We start from the raw sequence: 22,338 nt of genomic DNA, 5'->3' as shown, positions 1-22,338 counted from the left end.
AACCAGCATGTGTTGGATTAGCTGAGCGTTTGTGCGACTGTGCGTGCATCAATAGGATTGTGCATAATGAACTTACTGCCCCTTTTATCCCTTGTTGTGTAGGTTTTAATTGTGGTTCCAAGTCCTGTTATTGGTTTTAACAAGTTAATGATTTAAGGGTGTCTGTGCAGTTAGGCTGCATGCAATGTGTGCATGACGGGAATGACACAAAGAGGTGCTTATTCACTTACTCTAAACTCCCCTCCCCCACTATACACTCACTGAACTCTAGGCCAACTCACGTGAGGTGAAGCCACACTGTGACTTTACAGCTACACACACACACACACACACACTCACACACTCACACACTTGCTCTTACTCACCCAAAGTCCTCGGGGGGTTTAAGTGCCGACAAGTCCCAAAACAGCCTCGATGCTCATTAAAATTGCACAGTGGCCAGCCCTGTGATGGAAATCTAAGCTTCTTCAAACTCATATCTGCCTTGATATGTGGGGTTGAAGACGCTGCTCTGCCCACCATCTGTGGTTCCCATCAATGTCACGGTAAAGACAAGAGATACCAGGTTGACATTTTCAAGGATGCACGTGTATCTCATGACATTGTGTGTGATATTTGGGGCACGGCCGAGCTACAGGCAAATCACATCCTCATCAGTTTCTTTGGCCTGAATGTGTTCAAGGGAGCCTGCTCGTGATGACGCCATCTTACACGACTGCTCAATTATTCAAGTGCAGTGAGTGAAAGGGAAACACCAGATAGAATATACTGAGGACAGAAAAACAAGAAAGGTGCGTAAAGAAGGCAGAGTTGGCCAACAGAGGGGGTTATGAATGAGAGAAAAAACATGAGAGCTAAAGAGTTACAGTCTTAGAAGATAATTCGGGATTTCGTACAAGCACGTGTACTCACACTGATACACACACCGAGGTCCTTCCTAGCAGCACATGTGTGAAGTACCCTGAGATTATACCTTCCTAGATGATTTACAGCCCCTGTCAGAAACAATGAAATCAAACTGGGTCAGCATGATGAAATATATCATAACCACACATTTGATGAATCAAAAAGCTGTGTGATGGAACAGAAGGAATATATTTGATTTAAATAGTCTTACATTTTTCACTTCAGTAATATTCAGTGTGGCAATAATGAACATTAATACACTGACATCACGTCATGATTTAGTATATTGAGGATGAAGTTGTTCAGCCAATGAAAGGAAAAACAACCATTAGTGGTTTGTCGATATTAGACTTGCAAAGACAGCAGACTAAATGTCTGGAACTCTAGTAATATATGAATATATTTATAATAGATTAATACATAGACGCTCTCACCACATGACGCTGTATTAAACTTGTTTTAGCTACACAGACAAGTGGAAATCAAAGTTTGCCTCTGTGTGTGTGTGTTTTGTCTTTTTGTGTGTACTTGTATAGAATTATCTGTGGTATTGTCATATTATGTGCTGAGGTGTCATTACATAATAGAGGCGGCTGGAGAGAGAGGGGCAGACCGCACAAGTGAGGTGCCAACGAGGAATTCAGGTGGTTGTGTTGGAGGTAGCTGGGTGGGTAAATGTGAGTGAACGTGCAGTTTACTGGCCCGCTGACCGTTTGTAGATTAAGCTCTTCTGAAATGTAAATATTTAACCAGGTTGTTTTTACCAAAATATAGGTCAAAATTGGAGCGAGAATTTCCCAATTTAATTAAATTCACGGTCATAGAAGGAAAGGAAAGTAGCACATTTTCACATTTGAGAAGTTGGAAATATTATTATTATTTTTTTTTTTTAAGTTTTCCTTAAAAAATTACTTTTAAATTATATTTCAGCTACTTTTTAAAGAAGTTGTTGATTAATCCTCTGTCGATTGATGAATGAATTAATAAACTAATCGTTTCCGTTTACAAGTTTTTCACAATTTTCTAACATTTTGTAGACCAGGGAAAAAAATGAACAGATTAATCAATAACCAAAAAACACCACAGCCCCATCCTCTTTTATAATTAACCTTAGTCTAATTGCTTTGGGTGTTTTTGCATACACACCTGAAAGGTCACAGAGTGAACTGGGTCCAAAGTTGTGTTTCTATACACAAAGAGGCTTGTGGTGGTAAAAATCTCACATTTCAGCATCGGAAAAAAAGGTTTCTCAAATGTCCTCCTATTATTCTGTGCACCTAAAGAGGGGGTCCCTTTAAGTCACCAGCTATCCTCTCATATACCAAATATGGGGACGACTGAAAACCATGTGAAAGCTCAAACTGGTTATTCACATAAATCCGGCTGGAGCGTGCATGTAAACACTCCTTGATGAATAAACATATTAGGGGCTGGTGATGGGAGAGTGCTATTTGAATGTAGCTTTAATGAATGGCTGACACCTTGATGACTGTTAAGACTCTGCAGAAAGAGAATGTCTGGCAAACTATAATATGCTGCATGTATACAGTTTATCCCGACACTGGATTGATATACATAACGTTGATGATTGAAAACATAGGGCATTGTTGTACAGGGAGGTGTGGATGGTGTTGCCTCAGGCTCACTACTGCGTTCATGCTCACACTACAACAACTGCAATCCGTTGACCCACATCATGCAAAAGAGAGAGAAATAAATGAGGGGGTGGGCCTACAGAGTAAGGAAACACAGATCACCTGAACGGGATAATGTTTTTCATGACGAGTCTGTGGTTAGTTAGGCAACAGCTTGGCAATGTTTCACTAGACTGTGTAGTGATAAAAGGTTATCATGTAAACAAAGTCCTGAGTCATAACCTTAGTGGAGGCAGTTGGAAATGTAGGTTAATCAAACACAAAATGACAAGAAAATGAAAAGATTTAGTTTATCCGTCAATTTCTGAAGAAGGATAAAGAGTTATTGTTTTTAAACTTGAGTACTGAAGTTCACTCTTGACCTTGAACAATATGCATGACGAACTTCTCTTTTTTTTTAAGGTTGCAAATCGGTTACCTAAACTTACTAGGTACTATAATTAAAAACATAAAAACAATTATGAGGTAATTCTAGTTTACTTGAGTATTTTCAGTTTCTATGCTAACTTAAAACTTCTATAGCTACACTACATTTCAGAGAGAAGCAACCTAAATACATGAATATGTTGAGACTAAGATAATAGTTGGGCAAATAAATGTACGTGTTTTCTCTCGTAAACAAGAAAACACTTTGGGTTGGTTTGATTATATTTAGGTTTCAATATAAAAATCGTACTTTTTAACAGTGAACAGTGACAGCCCATGCACAGTGCATTCTCCCACCACATGTGCAGCACACACTACTGCACTGCCTGAGTCAAAGGACTACATCATTTCATGTAACTTTTGATTATACTGCTGGATTTAATATTTTTGTATATTTCAGTGAAATATCAGATAGTAGCCTAAAGCAAAGTACACTGTTTGTAACTTGTTAACACCTTGTGTTAGTTTTTGCTAGCTAGCAGTAACCATGTGGGATGTAGCTTGACTGAGAATGTTATTTGGAGTTTTAATGAATGCATTTCTATATATTTTTTAATTGTAAAACCTTTATTTTATAAATTAGTTGTCAGCTTAAATTTTCAAACTACCTTTTCCCATTAGTTACCTTGCTAGCTGGCTAACAACTTGTCACATTAGTATGTATTTGACACATTAATGGGTTAGGATGTCTGCTATGACATGGTAAACTGTTTATTTCCATCTGCAAATGACATGGTAAATACAGCAAATAACCCCGTTATCAGTTACATTACATGTTAATTCATATGGAAAGTTTCCAATTTAAATATTTTTGCAACCATAGTTCTATTTACCGTTTAAAAGAAACATATAAACGGTTTAACCCAGTTCTGTCACAATGCGTAACAATACCTCTGTTTAACATTAACATTTCATACCGTTTCAATGTACTTTAGTCCAAGTTAAACTTTAACAGATAGTTGACTTAATTAAAAAACGCGACTTTTCATCACCGTGTTACCTTGACACTTCTTCCTCACAGTGACACTTCTCTTCCTCACAGTGACACTTCTTCCTCACAGTGACACTTCTCTTCATCACAGTGACACTTCTTCCTCACAGTGACACTTCTCTTCATCACAGTGACACTTCTCTTCATCACAGTGACACTTCTCTTCGTGTGCAGCTAGGTGGAAACGAAGAACATTTGACCGAAACGACTGCTCGGAAATGGTCACGAAGAAGAAACAGTGTCCATTTCCTGTTCCGGGTCTTGAAACAGAAACGTCGTGTGAACGGCGCGACTAAACAGAAACTTTTACAAAAAACTTAAGCGGTTTTGAGTCTTTTACGATTTTTAAAACTGGCTAGTTTCTATTTAAATTATACAACACAAGTCTGATAAAGAATAAAGGCAGAATCGAAAGGTTTGTAAGTTGAATTAAGCGGTTATTTGCTGATTGTTGGTAGCTCGCAGACAGCACTGTGCTAACGTTAACTAGCAGGGAACGTTAGCCGGGAAGTTTTGGCGGATGTAATTGATTTTAGCTTGTGTGTTGCTCGTGGTTCGTACATTTGTCAGCCAGTCAACTGAAAAACAACAACAATGTTTGAATTGTCGGTGTGAATACAATGATATGAGTAAAAAAATCGGATGTTTGTGTAAATAGGTGAGTGAGAAAACGGAGGGTTTTTTTCTTTGATCATCCTTATGTTCCCAGAGCATGCGTGTCTCTTGATATAAACTAACATTGTATGTGATTAGTAAGGGCTTTCTAGCTATATGTATATCTATGTATTCGTTTAAATAGCTAAATAACGAAGGAAAATGTATGTTTAAAATGCAGTTTGTATGGTAAAAATCGGTTGAGCCATTGTGGAAATGTATATATCAAAAGTGTCATATAAATGTGTCATTAAGAGGATATTGAGCTGGGGAACAAAGGACAGTGGGAGCAGATGTATGCTCCCGTTGTACTCCTGTAGCTCTATTCAAGACTGTAACATCAAGAAGACACAGTCCCAAGTGGGGTTAGAGTGATTGGGGACATGCATTGTTAATCTGGGTCATCAGAATTTATGAATGATTGTGTTACATGTTGTAAATGTTATGATGTTTTGCAGGATTGGAAGATGTCTCTTCCTAAGCGGGAGGTGGAGGAGTTGAGGCCATGGGTGGAGCGAACTGTGAAGAAGGTGCTGGGTTTCTCAGAGCCCACAGTGGTTACTGCTGCTTTGCACTGTGTTGGAAAGGGACTAGACAAAAGGAAGACCATAGGTAACTGTATTTACCATTTCAGACCCGCTGTGTTTTATCCAGATGTATAAATCGTCAGCATTTGAGATGATTGTCAAGCTTAAAGCTCACCACAGAGTTGATTTAAATAGGCAGCCAAATATTACCTAAATTGAGATGAATTTGTGCTTATTGTTCGACTCTCATTTCCACCTCAGACCAGCTGCGTCCCTTCCTTGATGACTCTGCGGGAGGTTTTGTGGAGCGTCTTTTTGAAGCTTTAGAGGAAAGCCGCAGTGCTCGTGGCAACAAAGGAGCAGGAGAGAAGCACCGAAAGAGGGACCTCAAGGTAAACAAACAACTCTCGCAAATTTGATTTAGCCACATCTGTATTATCACTACATCCCTAGATAATTAGACCATGGGTTACAGTGACCACCATTTTTATGCACTATTACAAAAGTGTAGAAGTCAGGAAATCGGACAATGTCTGTATACATTCTTACTTTGATTACTCTAAAAACCTAGTCCGTTCCACCCCCCCCCCCCCCCTCAAAAATGGAAAATCATATTAGATAATTAGATATTCAATCCTATTATTAGACATGTTTAGCTTATCGGTGACATGTAATATTGGTGTTTCTGATTTGGCTTGTTGTTCTCAGGATGTATTTGGTGATGAAGCTGAAACGGGTGCAGTGCGAGAAACTCCGGAGTCAGTGGATGGAACCGCACCAAAGAGGAAACGAGTCCCTCGCTTCGAGGAGGTAGAGGAGCCCGAGGTCATTCCTGGTCCTCCAGCCGAGAGCCCTGGCATGCTCACCAAAATGCAGGTATGAGATTATTTTCTCAGTGATCGTTAAGATTTTACCTAAATAAGTTTTGATAAACTTTCTGCATTTACTAACCTTGTCTCTGTATCATTAGATCAAACAGATGATGGAAGCAGCCACAAAACAGATAGAGGAGAGGAAGAAACAACTGAGCTTTTCCTCTCCAGTCGTCGCTGTACAAGTAAAGAAATAAAATAAATGTTTTGTTTACGTCAAGACTTAGAAACAAGTATCAGTCATTTCAAACAATGCATTTAGTATGAAGTTGTCCTTATTTCTCACTGACTTCGGTTTTCTCTTCCCACACCTCAATCGCAGCTTGAAACCCCTCCGATCTCGCGGCTTCTTGGCACGTCCGCTGCTGCAGCTGCAGGCGTGGCTTCATCTATCGCCCCCTCCCAGGCTGCCAGCTTCATGAATGACGCTATCGAGAAGGCCCGCAAGGCTGCTGAGCTACAGGCCCGCATCCAGTCCCAGTTAGCCCTGAAACCTGGTATCCTCGGTGCCCTGGGAAACACTGGGCCTCACAACCTCGTGGCGCTAGCTAATCTACACGCAATGGGAATTGCCCCACCGTGAGTCATGTCACAGTATTTAGGATTTAAAAAATCTATAGAGGAAAAAACACGGGAGTGGGGATGTGTATTTGTTAATGTGGTAGTGTGAAAATAGCGTTCTCTGCGTGTCCCTTTTTATAGGAAAGTAGAAATCAAGGAGGTGAACAAGCCAACGCCTCTTATTCTGGATGACAAGGGAAGAACAGTGGATGCCAGTGGCAAAGAGGTTGAACTTACACACCGCATGCCCACACTGAAAGGTATGTGTACACTAGTCCAATAACTACATGCACGCACAAAATCTTAATTTCTCTTTGTGGTGTTAATTCCTTTCCCTCTGTCTGTGCAGCAAACATTCGAGCGGTAAAGAGGGAGCAGTTCCGTCAGCAGCTGAAAGAGAAGCCAGGGGAGGATTTGGAGTCCACGTCCTACTTCGACCAACGTGTGACTATTACACCGGCTCAGCGCCCTCGCAGGGGGTTTAAATTCCATGACCAGGGGCGATTCGAGAAGATTGCTCAGAGAATTAGAACTAAGGTTTGATTTAACTCCTAATCTGTCACATCTCAGCAGTTGTCTCGGCCTGGTTATTTGTAATAGACAAAACAAAAGTTTTAAAAATAATTTGTCTTTTGTCCCTCCTGCATTGATCTTGACCTCAATCAGGCCCAGTTGGAAAGGTTGCAGTGTGAGATTGCCCAGGCAGCAAAGAAGACAGGAATCCAGGCATCCACTAAACTGGCACTGATTGCCCCTAAGAAAGATATTGGAGATGGGCAGGTGCCCAACATCGAGTGGTGGGACTCCTACATCCTGCCCACCAATGTAGAACTGTAAGAAACTACAGCTATCTCAGAAATATAAGTGCTTATTGTTCTGTTAGTTTAAATGTTAAAACAGTCCTTTGTCTCATTTAACTTGTACAATCAACTTAGTGGAATTAACTGACATTATTTTCCCCCTTATCTTATGAAGAACACCCGCCACAATATTTCATGAGTTGCCGCTGTTTGGTGTGACCAACCTGGTCGAACATCCTGCCCAAATTAACCCTCCAGGTAAGTGTATAGAAGGTCAAATGTCTGCACACTGTTAAGTATTTAGAAAGTATGTGTATTAAAAGTTATGAAAGTTTCTGTCCCATTATGAGAAGTACACTCCTAGAGAGATAACAATTGGTGTTTATATTAACATGAACCTGGTGAGTTAATTAGTTTTAAGTATTATAGTTAATTATATGAGCAATAAAAAAACAAATACAAAAATATACAATTTATGTGGCTCAGGTGTGTGGGGGCAATATGTTGTATGTGCTCTAATGTTTGAATGCAATACATATTTATTTATAAATCTATATTTTGCTCAGTTGACACAGATAAGCCGGTAACACTGGGTGTATACCTGACAAAGAAAGAACAGAAGAAATTGAGAAGACAGACACGAAGGGAGGGACAAAAAGAAGTTCAAGAGAAGGTTCGTCTTGGACTGATGCCTCCACCAGAACCCAAAGGTACCAACACGCAAATGAATCTTATTACAAACAACTACAATCAAGATTAAAAGGAATGTAACTAATGTTTGCTTTCATTTTTTCAGTGCGTATCTCCAACCTGATGAGAGTGCTGGGCACGGAGGCGGTTCAGGATCCGACGAAGGTAGAGGCCCATGTCAGAGCGCAGATGGCCAAGAGACAGAAGTTAGTAACACAGTTCACTGCTACACTGTCGCCTCATTCCTTGTACTATTTTTGCATGATAATCTATGGAGAACAATAGCTTTCTTGAAGGTTTTTCTAATAGTATCCCTCTCTTTGCAGGGCTCATGAGGATGCCAATGCAGCCCGCAAGCTCACAGCGGAGCAGAGGAAAGAGAAGCAGGTCAAGAGGTTAAAAGAAGACCTCACTAATGGCGTTCACATTGCAGTGTACAGGTGCGCATTTGGAGCAAGAGAGCACATACTTTAGTTCAAATATAAAGTTGTGTGTGTGTGTAGCAACTTAGAAGTGCGTCTAATTTAAGCACCTTACTTTCTCTGTATAGGATCCGTAACCTGCAAAATCCTGCGAAGAAGTTTAAAGTGGAGGCCAATGCCAACCAGCTGTACCTGACGGGCACAGTAGTTCTGCACAGAGATGTCAACCTTGTTGTGGTGGAGGGAGGTAAGGGATGACGCTGACACGTGCCAAATCAAACCTGTCAGTGCTCACTTAAATTAATTTGTCTCTTTCACGAATCACAGCTGGTACTTTTCATGACATGAATGTGATTCGTAGGAGGGGAAAATATCTGTGCTACAAACACCAATCATTAACTGACGTTCTTCAATTTATGAAGTAATATTTTGATAATGAATTATATTCACGATTTCAGGATTTATTTTCACCAGTCATGTTGTTTTTATAGGCTTAATAAGCAGGTGGCATAACTCTTTCCAAACTTTATACTATGCTAAATCCACCAAATGTTAGAAAATGCTGTTTATTATTTCCCCAAATGTATTTTTGTGTAGACTTGCATTTGTTCACTGGTCTGCACATTGCTCTGTCTATGTTCTCAAAAATAAAAAATGACCGCGTCTATGGTCTAGTCATAAAACATGACTGGTCATACAAAAAGAAAGAAAAGAAAGCTAAAAGGGACAATATTACCAAACACAAAATATTAGAGACCTGACGGCATCAACTAAGTACAATGGAAAGAAGTTTGTCACTATTGTTGAGAAGCAGTTGTGTGTTAGCAGGAGAGAGAACGCAACTGATGCCTGAGTGGAGACACAAAGGGTCATCACTCGCTAGACACAAATCATTTTAGTCACTTAAGCTTTGACATTATGACTTTTCCGTCTGATCTACAGTACAGTACAGTTAGTATCTTGTGCTCAATAAGCTTGTGTGAGTGTGTTAAGTCTCTGTAATGGCATGAATATACTCTGTCATTCTTGGAGGTGTTGCATTTTGTCGTAAACTACAGAAAACATCATGACATGCTACTTGCTCATGTTCAAAAAATGCATAGCTGTACTTTTGTGAAGTGGGAGAATCCAAGTAGAGCTTAACGATTTGAAAACAAATATTGGGTGATTGCGAAATTACAACTACTATATGATTCACGATGGTTTAGAAAATGATAATTTTTGCATCATTATTCTCATTTTCATTGAGAAACATTAAAATGTACATTTTTATTTTTATGTATCTGTACAAAGAGTTTTGAGGGCAGAAACGTCTGCAGAACTGCAATACTTGACACATATTTTGCCTTTAACAAATATTACGCCGCCTTTCCTTTGGATATTGCAAAGTCATACTTAAAAGTTCTCCCTCTTTTTTTTTAGGGCCTAAATCCCAGAAGAAATTCAAGAGGCTGATGTTGCACAGAATCAAATGGGTGGAACACAACAGTAAAAGAGATGGTAAGAGTGGCTTGATTTTTGAGTATCTGGTTGTGCTAGTTGTCATGCCTTTGTGCTTATTGTAGGGATACTAAACTCTCCACTCATTCTCTATTAGATCCCGATGGTGATGATGATACAAAGAGGAACAACAAGTGCTGGTTGATTTGGGATGTAAGTGTTCACACAATCCTGCATTACTTAAATATATTTAAATTAATTGTGTTGGTTTGGGATCTCATTCAAGACTAATGGTTCATCTTGCGTCTCCAGGGCACAGCTAAAGAGCGTAGTTTTGGGGAGATGAAGTTCAAGCAGTGCCCTACAGAGAACATGGCCAGAGAACACTTCAAGAAACACGGCACAGAACACTACTGGGATCTAGCTCTGAGCAAGAGTGTGTTGGACAGCACAGATGACTGAAAACTCAATCAACGCCCGTCGACAAGCCCCCAGACCCACAGCCTCACAGCCAGTTGGCCCTCACTGCTGACTGGCTGTCTTCAACGGAGGACAGACAGACTTAATCAAGAGACTTGAACATAGAAAAGGAGGAACAATAAACCTGTGTGGATGTTTTCTGCAAGAATGTGTGACAGATGTGAGTGTGTGTGTGTGTGTGTGTGTGTGTGTGTGTGCGCCTGCATCAGTGTTCATTTCTTTGTTGGTAGGCTATTCTGTCAGATATTGTGATGTCTTCTATTGAATGCAATTTTGACAGATTGCACTGTGTGATGTAAGTCACTTATTCAAGGCTTTTTTTTGTGATGACGAGAAATGTCAGATTGTTATGATATCATTTGTGATGAAATCCACACGTACATGGATAATAATCCCTATTTGAGTCAAAGCAATTAATAAAAACCACCCCATCAGTGAATGGCCATACTGCAATTGTGCTAACACATTTAAAGTAAAACAAGGAAACTATATATATATACATATATGTTTATAGTTTCCTTGGAGTAAACCTGGAAAGAGTCCTGGGTCATTTTACTTCATTGTAAACTTGTAATCATCACAGGTACATTCCACAGAATTTAAAGTTACCAACTCCCATGTTTTGTTTTGTTTTGTTTTGGTTAGAGAAACAAGCAAATATTTGACTCCACTGTAGTTATATTTCTCTAACTTTTAAGTCACAGCCTTAAATAAACAGCATTCAACCGACTTCTGTCTGTTTATTTCGTCAGTTTCGATCAACCAACTCATATTTAACTTGTTTTAATATTAGACTTTTTATTCTGTGTTTAGTACTATGATTTGAATTTATAAATCGAGTCAGCAAAGCCCTTACAATAATAAAGTAAAAGATGGGGGCGTGTTTCTATTCGTCCTCATTACGTTAGCTCCTTCATGCGCACCAGCAGCGTTCAGCAGACAGAGCTGGAAAAATGGCGGCCGGTTCAGGGGCTGCAAGCGGGCACGGAGCCCGCAGTTCCAACGCTGGTCTGGAAGCGTCTTTAGACCGACGGTTTCAAGGAGTATCCAACACTATGGAGTCAATACAGGGACTTTCAAACTGGTGCATTGAAAACAAAAAACACCACGGCATTATCGTTCGCTACTGGATGAAGTGGCTCAAGAAATGTGAGTAGCTCGCCACTGATCCTAGCCCGCTAGCTTAGCTCACTTAAGCTAATTCTAATGCAATTTCTGCGTTGGCCGTGATCAGCCAAATGCAGCTTCTTATGAAAGGTTTGCATGAAGTGCGTGGCAATTCAATGTATCACAAAAAAAATGATTCAGTCAATTAATTTTTTTTATAATTGACTTTTTCGAAGGCTGGCGTTGTAATCGCCACTTAAAATGAGTCGCTCATGGTAGCTAAGCTAACGCTAACGACGGTCACTGCTAGCACTGTTTACAGTTGGGCCTCCTGTGGTTCATGGTCTGGATTAGACCGATTCTGCTTTTTCACGAAGAATTGCCATGCACTACACTGTTTATCTCAAAGAATGAACTCTTGAGATGAATGTGATTACAAGGTTGTTGTACGTGTCCGCTTTAGTCGGTGTTTTGTAGTTTAATCCGTGTGCAAGTTCAGTTCTGGTTGATTCGCCTAACGTGCATGATTGTTGATGTGATGCAGTGGCTAATATTTTTGTTCAGTTTACATTTGAACAAGGTAAAGGGAAACCGAATTACATAATGAATTTGTTTTAGTGAGCATGAAACGAGTAGAACAATGTGCCAGGAGTAACGCACACAGAGTAAAATATATCCACATGTCAATGTCACGTTGTACATTATTGATTACATTTGAAAGCAGCAGTACTGTCAGTGAGGGAATGTAACTAAGTACTGTACTTTTTACTTTAATGCTCTCCTTCTACTACTACTAGTTGGCAGTCAGTACTGTACTTTTTTACTAAATCCTCTATTAAATTATGATGTATTATTATAGATTAAGCTACTCAGCAGTTTACATATGATCCACCTTTCCTGCAAGATTAGTGAAATGTACACACTAATTTATCAATAATTATAATCTATGTATTATTCTGAATGGGCCATTCTGCATTGTGAGAGCTGTTGGTACTTAAAGTAGTCTATTTTTGATGCTTTAACTTCAAGTGATATTTTTGAATCCAGGGCTTTTACCCAAACACATGATCAGAATCTGAATAAGGTTTTTTGCCAAGTAAATTCTCACTTACAACGAATTTACCTTGTTTTTTTGGTGCATACTTTAAACATTAAGAGGAAATAAAAATCCGAAGTACTGTAAAAGTAGAAGAAAAAAAAACATAGAATAGAAAATGACAATAAACATGAAACAGATACTATTAAAAATATGTACATATTAGTAATAGTTATAATAATAACATGTATGTAATTTGTACAGCACAATTATGTAAATGTTATTGTTCCCCATGCATCCCCAGTAGATAGTGTCCACGGCAGATAGCCCGTATAAACTAGTGTTACTGGTCTGATCTCTGATTCAGGTTGGTTCAGAATCATTAGCGTCAACACATTTCCTCCATATAGCTCTGTATTTATGAGCTATTTTAAGTCCTGCATGCAGCATTTAAAATACTGCAGAGGTCCACTTATAATTGCAATACTGCACTTTCCACAATCTACACAACACCTGTGCAGCATCTAACTTCATTAATATGGAAGCTCCAATAGATTGTCCATTATGGGGTCTTTTTGAAGAGTTAATTAAATGCTAGTTGCTAATCTGAATTGTGGATATCATCCTTATATTTACAACTACAGTATGCATTTAGCAGTCTTATAGCAGGTTTACAGAAGCGTGGTCTCGAACATGACCCCACTTTGTAGAATCACAAGAATCTTAAACTTTTGTAGTGGAATTATTTTTGACTGTTTTTTTCAAAATGATGAATGATTGAGTAGATTTACAGATTTGAGAGTGTGAGCAGAACAACATATTTTGTGCTTTTGATGTTGATGAATGCAGGACGCAGTGAATGTTGCAACGGCTTGATGGAGATATAAGTTGTCATTTGAGCTTTTAAATAGTTTTTAGTAGAAATCTAAATCCTAATGTTGGAAAATGTTGTCTGTTGGTTGTTGACTTGTTTTTTTCTGTGGAGAATAATTTAGTAATTACAATTTATGCCAGGATATATTGACGGTGTCATGAGAATAATCTTTTGGTATTTACTCATCACTTCCGTAGGTTTTGAAATGTTTAGTTTCCCATCAGCTTTTGGAAATATATGCTAGTTGGTGCATAGTTTAATTTGTGTGACGCTTGGGGGCCCGTTATGATGAAGTGAATATCCGAAGATGTTAGGTTATATACCTTGTTATGTTGACCTTATATTACCTAGTTTGTTTGATGATGGATTACAAATATTATCGGATTGCATTTGCTTGAATTTTGTTACACGAGTTTGGATGTTTTCTACATATGGAAGCCAAAGTGTGTAAAATCATTAATCAGCAGGAACAGGGCAGTCCTCAGCATGGAACTGTTGATTACAACATATAAGTGTGAAAATAATTAAATACACTTGTTGAAAGCCAAATAATTATTTTCTACATTATGAAATCATCTTAAAGTTGGAGTTTCTTGCACATTTAGCAACTGGGGAAAACATCAGAAAATACGTTTTGTTTGCGTTTGTGATTGAACTTTATTGTGCCCTGAAAAAGTTTGTGCTGCAGATCTTTTTATAGACCTCAGCACTAAAATGTGGCGATATGAATTATTCAATAGGGAGTTTCAAGTTAAACCGCCAGTGTCTCTGTCAAATCATCATGTGCCATTTCTTATCCCTGCGCATCACTGCAGACAGAGCACAGCAGAATAAAAGCTTATGCTGACAGCACACGGAGAACTGCTGTGCGCTGGCTGAGCCATTGTTTTCTGATGGAGAGCCGTGCCGACTAACCAAGAATCAATCTACTTTATAATTGTAACATGTGCATATGACAATGCATGCCAACTATGGACTATCAATTTTTTTTTTTGTTTCACAACAGAAAGCCATTAGTATGCATTCGTTTTAATATGGTGTGCCGTCTTTTATTGTTTGTGAATGGTAATGCAGAATATAAAACAGACCTTCTGTGATGGTAAAGCTTTTCAGATTTGTTGGAGAGTTTTGGAAATGGAAAAACCTGCAGAATATCTTTGAGCGCCACGCGCTGTTTCTGGGATATTTATAGCATACGGTGTGTTTGATAAACTTAAGGTTAAACTATCGGTATCAGAGCTTGGCAAGTTAACATGTTTGATCAATGCTCTACTAGGGCACTGAGATGTTTATTACATGGGATAATAAACATAATCCAGTGTTTGAGAGTCTTTTACTTTTAGTGAGGAGGATAAAATGCAGGATGCAACCTGATAAGGTATGTGTAGATGTACCATGCGTTGGATATGATAAACAGTTGACATACATTATAGAGCTGTAGCCATTGATCGACAGACATTTCTTATGTTAAAATGCTGTTTTCAGACTCTAAAATATGGAGATTTCTTGCTTTTCTCTGTTTTATATCATATTAAACTGAATTTCTTTGGGAACACTTGACTTTTATAGACTTTACTTTGGACCTTGGATGAACATTTTCCACAATATTCTGACATTTTATAGATCAAACAATTAATCTAGAAAATAGCCAGCAGATTATTTGATCATGAAAATAATCGTTAGTTGCAATGCAATCTAACGGTATAACATTTACTTACAACTACAAACATTATCAATACAATTAATAACCAAATGAGTTATTAGTATCAGATAATTGAATCTGACTCGTGAAGTGTAAACAATATCAAAAGGGAGAAAAAGTACTTTTGAAATGGAGAAATTTAGTTTTATGTTTTTGTTTTATTTCTTCTTAAGTTTTGAATGTATACCATATATTTAATTTCAAACATCATTCAATCTTGAATATATTTAGTCTTTGAAAGTATTTGTAAAAGAGATATTTAGGGAAATCACTTTTCTAATGTAAATATTAAACACAACCCAACAAATCATTTTTTAACTCGAGTAGAATAATCTTAATTTAGTTTATTATTTAAACTGTTGAAACATACATTTGATATAATCTCACAGTGTTGTGTTGTTATAGTTTATTTTAAATGAAACTCCTTAGTTTTCTGCCGAAGAGGCACTTACTTTGACTTGACATTTTCACCTTGTATAATGAAGATGACACAACAGATTGTTTCTTCAACATGTATTGTTTCAGGAGTCTTTGCAAATGATACGTTAACTTTGGCACATTGTATACCCTTTATGTCATGACTAACAGTTGTTGCCATTCTTAAAGTGTGTGTGTGTGTGTGTGTGTGTGTGTGTGTGTGTGTGTGTGTGTGTGTGTGTGTGTGTGTGTGTGTGTGTGTGTGTGTGTGTGTGTGTGTGTGTGTGTGTGTGTGTGTGTGTGTGTGTGTGATGCCACACTCTTAATAATGAGGCATTTGTTTGGGAAAAATGAATTCAATACTTGCCTTATTGTGATTCTAAAGAAATCCTTAAACTTGTCTTTCTTTTAGACTAACTGAGATTGCGAACCTCTGACTAAATGTGACATAAGAAAGAGATTTAAACCTTTTCCTTTTTAGCCAAAACAAATCCTGCTTACTGACTGTATTTGAATCCTGTCTGGTAACATCAGGGTACTAAATCTATATTGTATTGTCAATATTCATGATCATTTGTCCTTGTGAATATTGTATTTCTTTTGGAAGTGGAAATGTATGATTATCAGACAAAAGTTAGGTCACTATTGGAAACAGATTTCTAGATCTATGACTGAACTAAAGGTACCGACTAAAACAGGCCCATTCTTCAGCTTTCGGTTGAGCTGTTGCTGTTTCTGGTCGCTGGCGGTAGTTTAATAGAGCAGAATGCATTAAAGGCTTTTGAATGAAGCGACATTTAAGGACTTATTATTTGATATTGACTTATGTGACGGATGTATTTGTATCAGTGTACATGATGGTGCATATACAACAAATAAGGCAAGTTATTACGTGGTTTTGACCATTGTATTTTATTAATGTTAATGTTACAGCCTTGTTGATACGGCTTTTAATATTTGAGCGTTTTATAGTTCAGATAATTAATAATAATAATATTATTCCATGTTATCTTTGGCGTTTCTGTATTGTAATTTCTTGTTATCCTCTCAACATATAATATCAATATAATGTATATCTTTGATACGATCAAATCGGAATAATATGGACCGGATCAATTTATCGCTTGTTCAGTAGAGCTGCAAAGATTAATCGATTTAAGCATTTCTTTTTTTTGTTTTTATCCACGATGCTAAAGCCCGGCAGAAACCCCGATCTGTGGGGTTTTTTATAGACCAAAACGATTAATCTAGAACATAGGTCTTCAACAGGGGGGTACTGCGGGGGGGTCGCAAAATAGTTTGTAAAGAAAATACATTTTTGTTGCTTTACGCATTCGCATTCCCTCCTGCTGTCGTGGACAGAGTGGAGGAAAGGAGAGGAGTGAATTAAAATGAATACATTCCCCCCCCCCCCCCCATGGACCTCTTCAAGCCTCTTCTGTTCAATATATACAGTAGGGGGTCGCTGCACCATGCTACACCTGTTTGGGGGAAGACCCCTGATCTAGAAAATGACCGGCAGATTAATCAATAATAAAAATGATTGTTGTTTGCAGCCCTTTTGTTCAGATATAAAATAATCGGCATATGGATATCTATTGGAATGTTTTATTCCCAAATATCTGAATCGGACACTAAATGCTAACATACATGCTTTCTATATTTACAGCAGTAGGAGTCTTATCTTTTTCTTCTTTGTCTTGTTTTAGCTGACAACCCTCATCGCTTGAATCTCTTCTACCTTGCCAATGATGTGATACAAAACTGCAAAAGAAAGAACGCCATTGTCTTTCGTTCGTCCTTCGCAGAAGTCCTTCCTAACGCTGCTCAGTTCATCAGGTACGCAGTTTTTATTCAGCTGTAGTGTTACACCACCATTACTAAAAATGTCTGATCTACAAGTAAGAAATGCGATCTTCTAGTATTGAGAAGTGCCATGTTGTGTTTCCACTGTTACAGAGATGTAAAGGTCCGCAGGTCAGTGGAAAGGATTTTTACGATTTGGCAGGAGAGGAGCGTATATCCCGAGGAGGTCATTGCCCAGTTCAAAGCCGGCATGAAACAAAAAGGAAAAGGAGCGAGAGAAGCAGAAAGAAAAAGAAAAGAAGAAGGAGAAGCAAAAGCAGAAAGAGAAGGCAAAAGACAAAGAGAAGGAGAAAGAAAAGGAGACTCCAGCGGCAACTGGTCAGTTTGGCAATACAAAGTTTTCGCTCTGCACCTTTTTTTAAAGTTGTCATGTTAATCAAATCTAAAAGTGAAATAACTTCCTTTAAATTTGAACCGCATGATCGTTTAATCCAAATGACATTAAATTCATATTTTACTTTTATTCTCCAGCCCCAGCGAACACCAAAGCTGCCCTCAAGTCCAAGATTGTAGCAGAGTTCACAGTAAGTCTTGTCTTGTTATTTAGTCTTGAAGGACTTGCTCGTTAGAATGTGTCCAAAGCATTTGAATTGCTGTAACTTTATTTCTCTGCACTCTTTCTTTTCTAGCCCCAGTCCTTCATTGAGCAGTTGTCAAAATTTAAGCAAGCCGTTGCAGAAGAGGAGTTCAGGGAGAAGCAGCTGGCAGCTCTCAGGGTGGATGTCTGCAGCACGGAGGCTCTAAAGAGACTTAAAGGTCAGATGTCACTGAGCCTATTTCTGCATCATCACACACTCATTGTCCTGTGTACTGTATGTCTTAAGCCACAAATATACTTGACACTTGATATGTCCTCTTCATGTAATATCAAAACCACACCACCAGTACAGTACAGTTTTTTTCTCTCTTCTAATGCGTTAAGCACCGGCACTGACCTTTGAACTGTTGCTGCAATACACGTGTTCACAGGATTCGTAACAAAAGTTTTTGCATTGGCTTTGTAGTTATGTAGTTGTGCAACTACCTAAATGCAGATAAATCAGCCAGACCTAATGATTTATTTATTATTTATTTATTTGTTTTGGTCATACTCACTTTTTTAATTTGTATATGGGATCTGTACTGATGCAAATTTCTTGGCTGGTTCCAATTTTTGTCCGAAGCCCTATGGTCACTGTGACGAGTCGGTCACTGACTGACTATCTTGGTTTGAACCTTTTTATGAAAGTTGTACTAACCTTGTATTTATCTTTTCATCAATGGTCTCCTATTCCAGACAAGGCAGGAGGAAATAAGTTTGCGAAAGATTTTGAGGATGGCAGTCTGAAGTTGCAGGAGTTTGTCGGCTTTATGGAGACCGAGTTGAAAACAGGGCCTCCTCTGCTGGAAGCTTTGGGAAACGCAGACATTTTCTACGAGATGCAGTACAAGGAGGTTAAGATTGTGGCCAATGTGAGTGTTCGGTGAAACGACGTCTTCACTTTCCCTTTCTTGGAGGATATTATTGCAAAATCAAATTAGTTTTTTTGTGGATTGATATTGAAAATGGTTCAGCAAAGAATGATCTGGTACCTGTTAAATGGCACTGTTTACTTATTTAATAGAAAATGTATTAACAAAATGATGACCCAGACATTTATTATTGTTAGTTTGTAACAATGACTGTTGGCGAATTGATCCTAGAAAACATAAATGTTACAATAACTAGCAGGAACATCATTGTTATCTTCCTCATATCTCCCATTTAATTTAGTTTCCTCTCTTCTCTTTGTGTCGATCTTCTCAGGCGTACAATGCCTTTGCCAACCGTGTGGCCAGTCTTAAAAGGAAATTGGATTCCCTCAAGTCGAATCTACCTGGACCTGACGACTCTCCCATCCCCTCACCCTCAGAAGACGCCCCCTCTCCCACTGGCTCTGACTCACCCTTCCTGGGACTGGGGGCTAGCCGAGCACAGGTGGATCCAGAGCTGGATGGCAAGGCCATGGATGAAGGAGAGATGCCCAGTGACAACAGAGACATGGAGGACATGGACATGTCTGATGAAGAGGCTGACGCTGACACAGCAGAGGGTTAGTGGCTACAGAGTGTTGTAGTTGGGTAACAGTTGTCTATATATATATATATATATATATATATATATATAGATATAGATATAGATATAGATATAGATATATATATATATATATATATATATATATATATATATATATATATATATATATTATATATATATATATATATATATAGATAGATAGATAGATAGATAGATAGATAGATAGATAGATAGATAGATAGATAGATAGATAGATAGATAGATAGATAGATAGATAGATAGATAGATAGATAGATAGATAGATAGATCTCTCTGAAACTGTATCCGCTCTTTGATTATAATTTACTCGCAGATGACGAGAAGGACAAGATGTCCACTGCTGTTGCCAAGTCGGAGGCCCCATCGAAGCTTCCCACCACACCTACGAAAGCGCCTAAGACCAACGCTAGTGCTGCTGCCACGGCGACCCCATTGACTCCCTCCTCTGCTCAAAGTGCCCCAGCAACCCCATTGGGAGTCAATCTGGAGAAGGTGGACCTGGGAAAGATCAGCTCCATTCTCAGCTCACTCACATCTGCCATGAAGAATACAGGTGTGTTTTAAGGGTTGTGTGACAATGATCAAAACCTGCAACTAAAAGCACCCTGATATTCTGTCCTTGTGGGACGAAATGTAACACATGGTCATGTTCTGCAAAATTATTATTATTATTATTATATAATTGTCACTGATGATATTTTTGACTTTTGTTTGAGCCACAAGGAGCTACAGATAAGTCCGAATCTGAAATCTGTTTTACTCAAGGGGTTTGTAATTTTGGCCATAATAAAATAAATTGTACCGTGACTACTGCATGACTAATTATTAAGGTGTAAATTATTATTATTATTATTATTATTATTATTATATAATTATGTCTTATCTTGTTCAACAATAACATTTATTTGTCTATGGTGATTATAAACGCTGTGCAAGATGTCTTTATTACTTAATATTTCAAAATAACCATGTACTTAAACTGTATGAAATGGAGAAAGACACTTGGCTTGTAGGACGAGAGAGTTGAAAGACTTTAACGATATATAAAGCACAGGAAAATGTAGGTTTTGATTTTTAGATGAATTTACTGGGACTTTCTGGGCCTCCCTTTTTTTAAACCAATACCCCTCGTGTCTTTTGCATTTTTCCCAGCAGCGAGCCCATCACCTCGGCCGTCTCCAGGAACACCCACCACTCCTTCTGGCCAATCAGCAGCCTCCAAAGGGACCTCTTCGAGCCCTCACCTGGCCAGCATCCTGTCACGTGTTGACATCACACCTGAAGGCATACTCAATGCTTTGACGAAAACAAACACACCAGGTAAGACACATATACAGTAAACTTTACGTAGCTTTATTTAAATGTAAATGATTAAATATTACTAATCATTTTACTTTTTCCTATGTCATCATCTCCTTTTTTTCTCTGACTCACCCGCCCCACTCTATTTCTGTCTTGCTGCAGGTTTGTCCTCTCTCCTGCAAAGTGTCACAAACACCACATCTGCTCCTCCCACCCGAACCTCCCCAGAATCACCAGCAGTTAAAACGCTGCTCTCACCAACCGCCCCAAAAACAAAACCCACTTTGGGGAACAGCCTCAAACGAGACGCATCTGGGAGAACCAGAGATTGGGAGAAAGAGAGACATCTGTCCCCTCCACCTCCACCCCCTCCTCGTGCCTCAGCTCCTTCCGTGTCTCCCCCCAGCCTAGAATCAAAAATCAACAGTTTCCTGCAGGGTAATCCTGGTTTTAGTCTCGCTCTGGGTGATGTCAGTCCCGATGGGGTGGATGGGACCCCAGTGAGAGACGAAGCTGCCGGCACCCCCACCCAGGACGAGATCATGGACACACCTGCGAGTGTTTCAGAACCTTTAGGGTCATCTGGTCATAACCTCTCACCCACAGCCTACCGCAGTGAACCCTGGGATGCTGTGATCACCCCGTCTGGAAGCAACAGCAATGGGGAATTTCTGAGTTCTTCTTCCTCTTCCCGTTATGGAGCTGGAAAAAAGAGCGGCACAAAATTAAAGGACGATGAAGTGATGAATGCGAGGAAGCAGGTCCCCTCTTCCACCAGTAATGACTTGAAGGGTAAGAAAGATGGGCAACACGGCCAGTTGAGGATGATGGGAAACAACAGAGGGAATGGAGAACGGAGACACTCTGCAGGCTCTCGTAAGGCCAGCAGTGGCTCAGATGAAGGAGGTCTTAGTGGGAAACGAGAGGGGAAAGGTCACGAGTCTCCAGGTAGGGATGGGAAGGATGGCCAGTACCATCGTATTGAGACACTAGTGTCGCCCTGCACTGAAGGGGCACCAATCCAAACTCTCTGCTACACGAACCGCCCCCTTGCCGGTGAGCGCATCAAGACGGTAGAGAGCATCCGCATGATTGGACAAGGCTGTCGGCGAGGGGGAGGGCCTTGTGGTCGGCCAGGGGCAGCCATGTGGTACGAAGAGGAGGAATACATGGAGGCTCAGCCACCCTCACCCCACGGCGGCCCACCTCCTCTTAACATTGGCACTGACGACATGACCCCCTCCATGCCGCCTCCTCCCCCACATCTCCTCCACCAACATCTCCACCCTCCTCCGTCCCATCCTCACGCACATCCTCCACCCCAAGCTCCTTTCCAAATGCCGTACCACACAGATAACATCCAGAATCCTCTCCCACCCCTCCTCCACCAGCATCCTCCTCCATCCCATTTCTTCAGCCCTCCTCCACCGATCCCTCGTCCCCCTCCGCCTCCCGTACCCCAGCGCCCTTCCCCTACACCCACCCACCATGCTGTGCCCTCTGCAGTCATGGTAG

General features: G+C 39.5%; 2 protein-coding genes across 3 annotated transcripts; both read left to right on the top strand.

Annotated features, from left to right (window-relative positions):
• The first annotated feature begins 4,141 nt into the window (after positions 1–4,141).
• prpf3 (PRP3 pre-mRNA processing factor 3 homolog (yeast)) lies at positions 4,142–11,153 on the top strand. Of its 2 annotated transcripts, none has more exons than XM_029452052.1 (17): positions 4,142–4,393; positions 5,091–5,244; positions 5,421–5,551; positions 5,868–6,035; positions 6,130–6,216; positions 6,354–6,610; positions 6,734–6,852; positions 6,942–7,129; positions 7,259–7,425; positions 7,568–7,650; positions 7,959–8,102; positions 8,189–8,288; positions 8,409–8,522; positions 8,633–8,751; positions 9,927–10,004; positions 10,102–10,157; positions 10,257–11,153. In XM_029452052.1, exons 2-17 carry the CDS (start codon positions 5,100–5,102, stop codon positions 10,404–10,406), a joined length of 2,106 nt encoding a protein of 701 aa, XP_029307912.1. In that variant the 5' UTR covers positions 4,142–4,393; positions 5,091–5,099; the 3' UTR covers positions 10,407–11,153. The 2 variants fall into 2 exon arrangements, with proteins under 2 accessions (XP_029307912.1, XP_029307913.1); XM_029452053.1 differs by lacking the exon at positions 4,142–4,393 and adding an exon at positions 4,477–4,636.
• A 212-nt stretch (positions 11,154–11,365) lies between these two features.
• On the top strand, positions 11,366–18,833 carry rprd2b (regulation of nuclear pre-mRNA domain containing 2b). The gene is made up of 6 exons (XM_029452064.1): positions 11,366–11,573; positions 17,270–17,399; positions 17,520–17,744; positions 17,898–17,950; positions 18,056–18,182; positions 18,703–18,833. Exons 1-5 carry the CDS (start codon positions 11,378–11,380, stop codon positions 18,070–18,072), a joined length of 621 nt encoding a protein of 206 aa, XP_029307924.1. The 5' UTR covers positions 11,366–11,377; the 3' UTR covers positions 18,073–18,182; positions 18,703–18,833.
• The last annotated feature ends 3,505 nt before the right edge of the window (positions 18,834–22,338 follow it).

Source organism: Cottoperca gobio, chromosome 16 (genome assembly GCF_900634415.1).
Source record: "Cottoperca gobio chromosome 16, fCotGob3.1, whole genome shotgun sequence".
In the NCBI taxonomy this organism is placed as follows: domain Eukaryota; kingdom Metazoa; phylum Chordata; class Actinopteri; order Perciformes; family Bovichtidae; genus Cottoperca; species Cottoperca gobio.
Note: the sequence above shows the minus strand (reverse complement) of the source record. Positions and strands in the feature narration are given on the sequence as shown.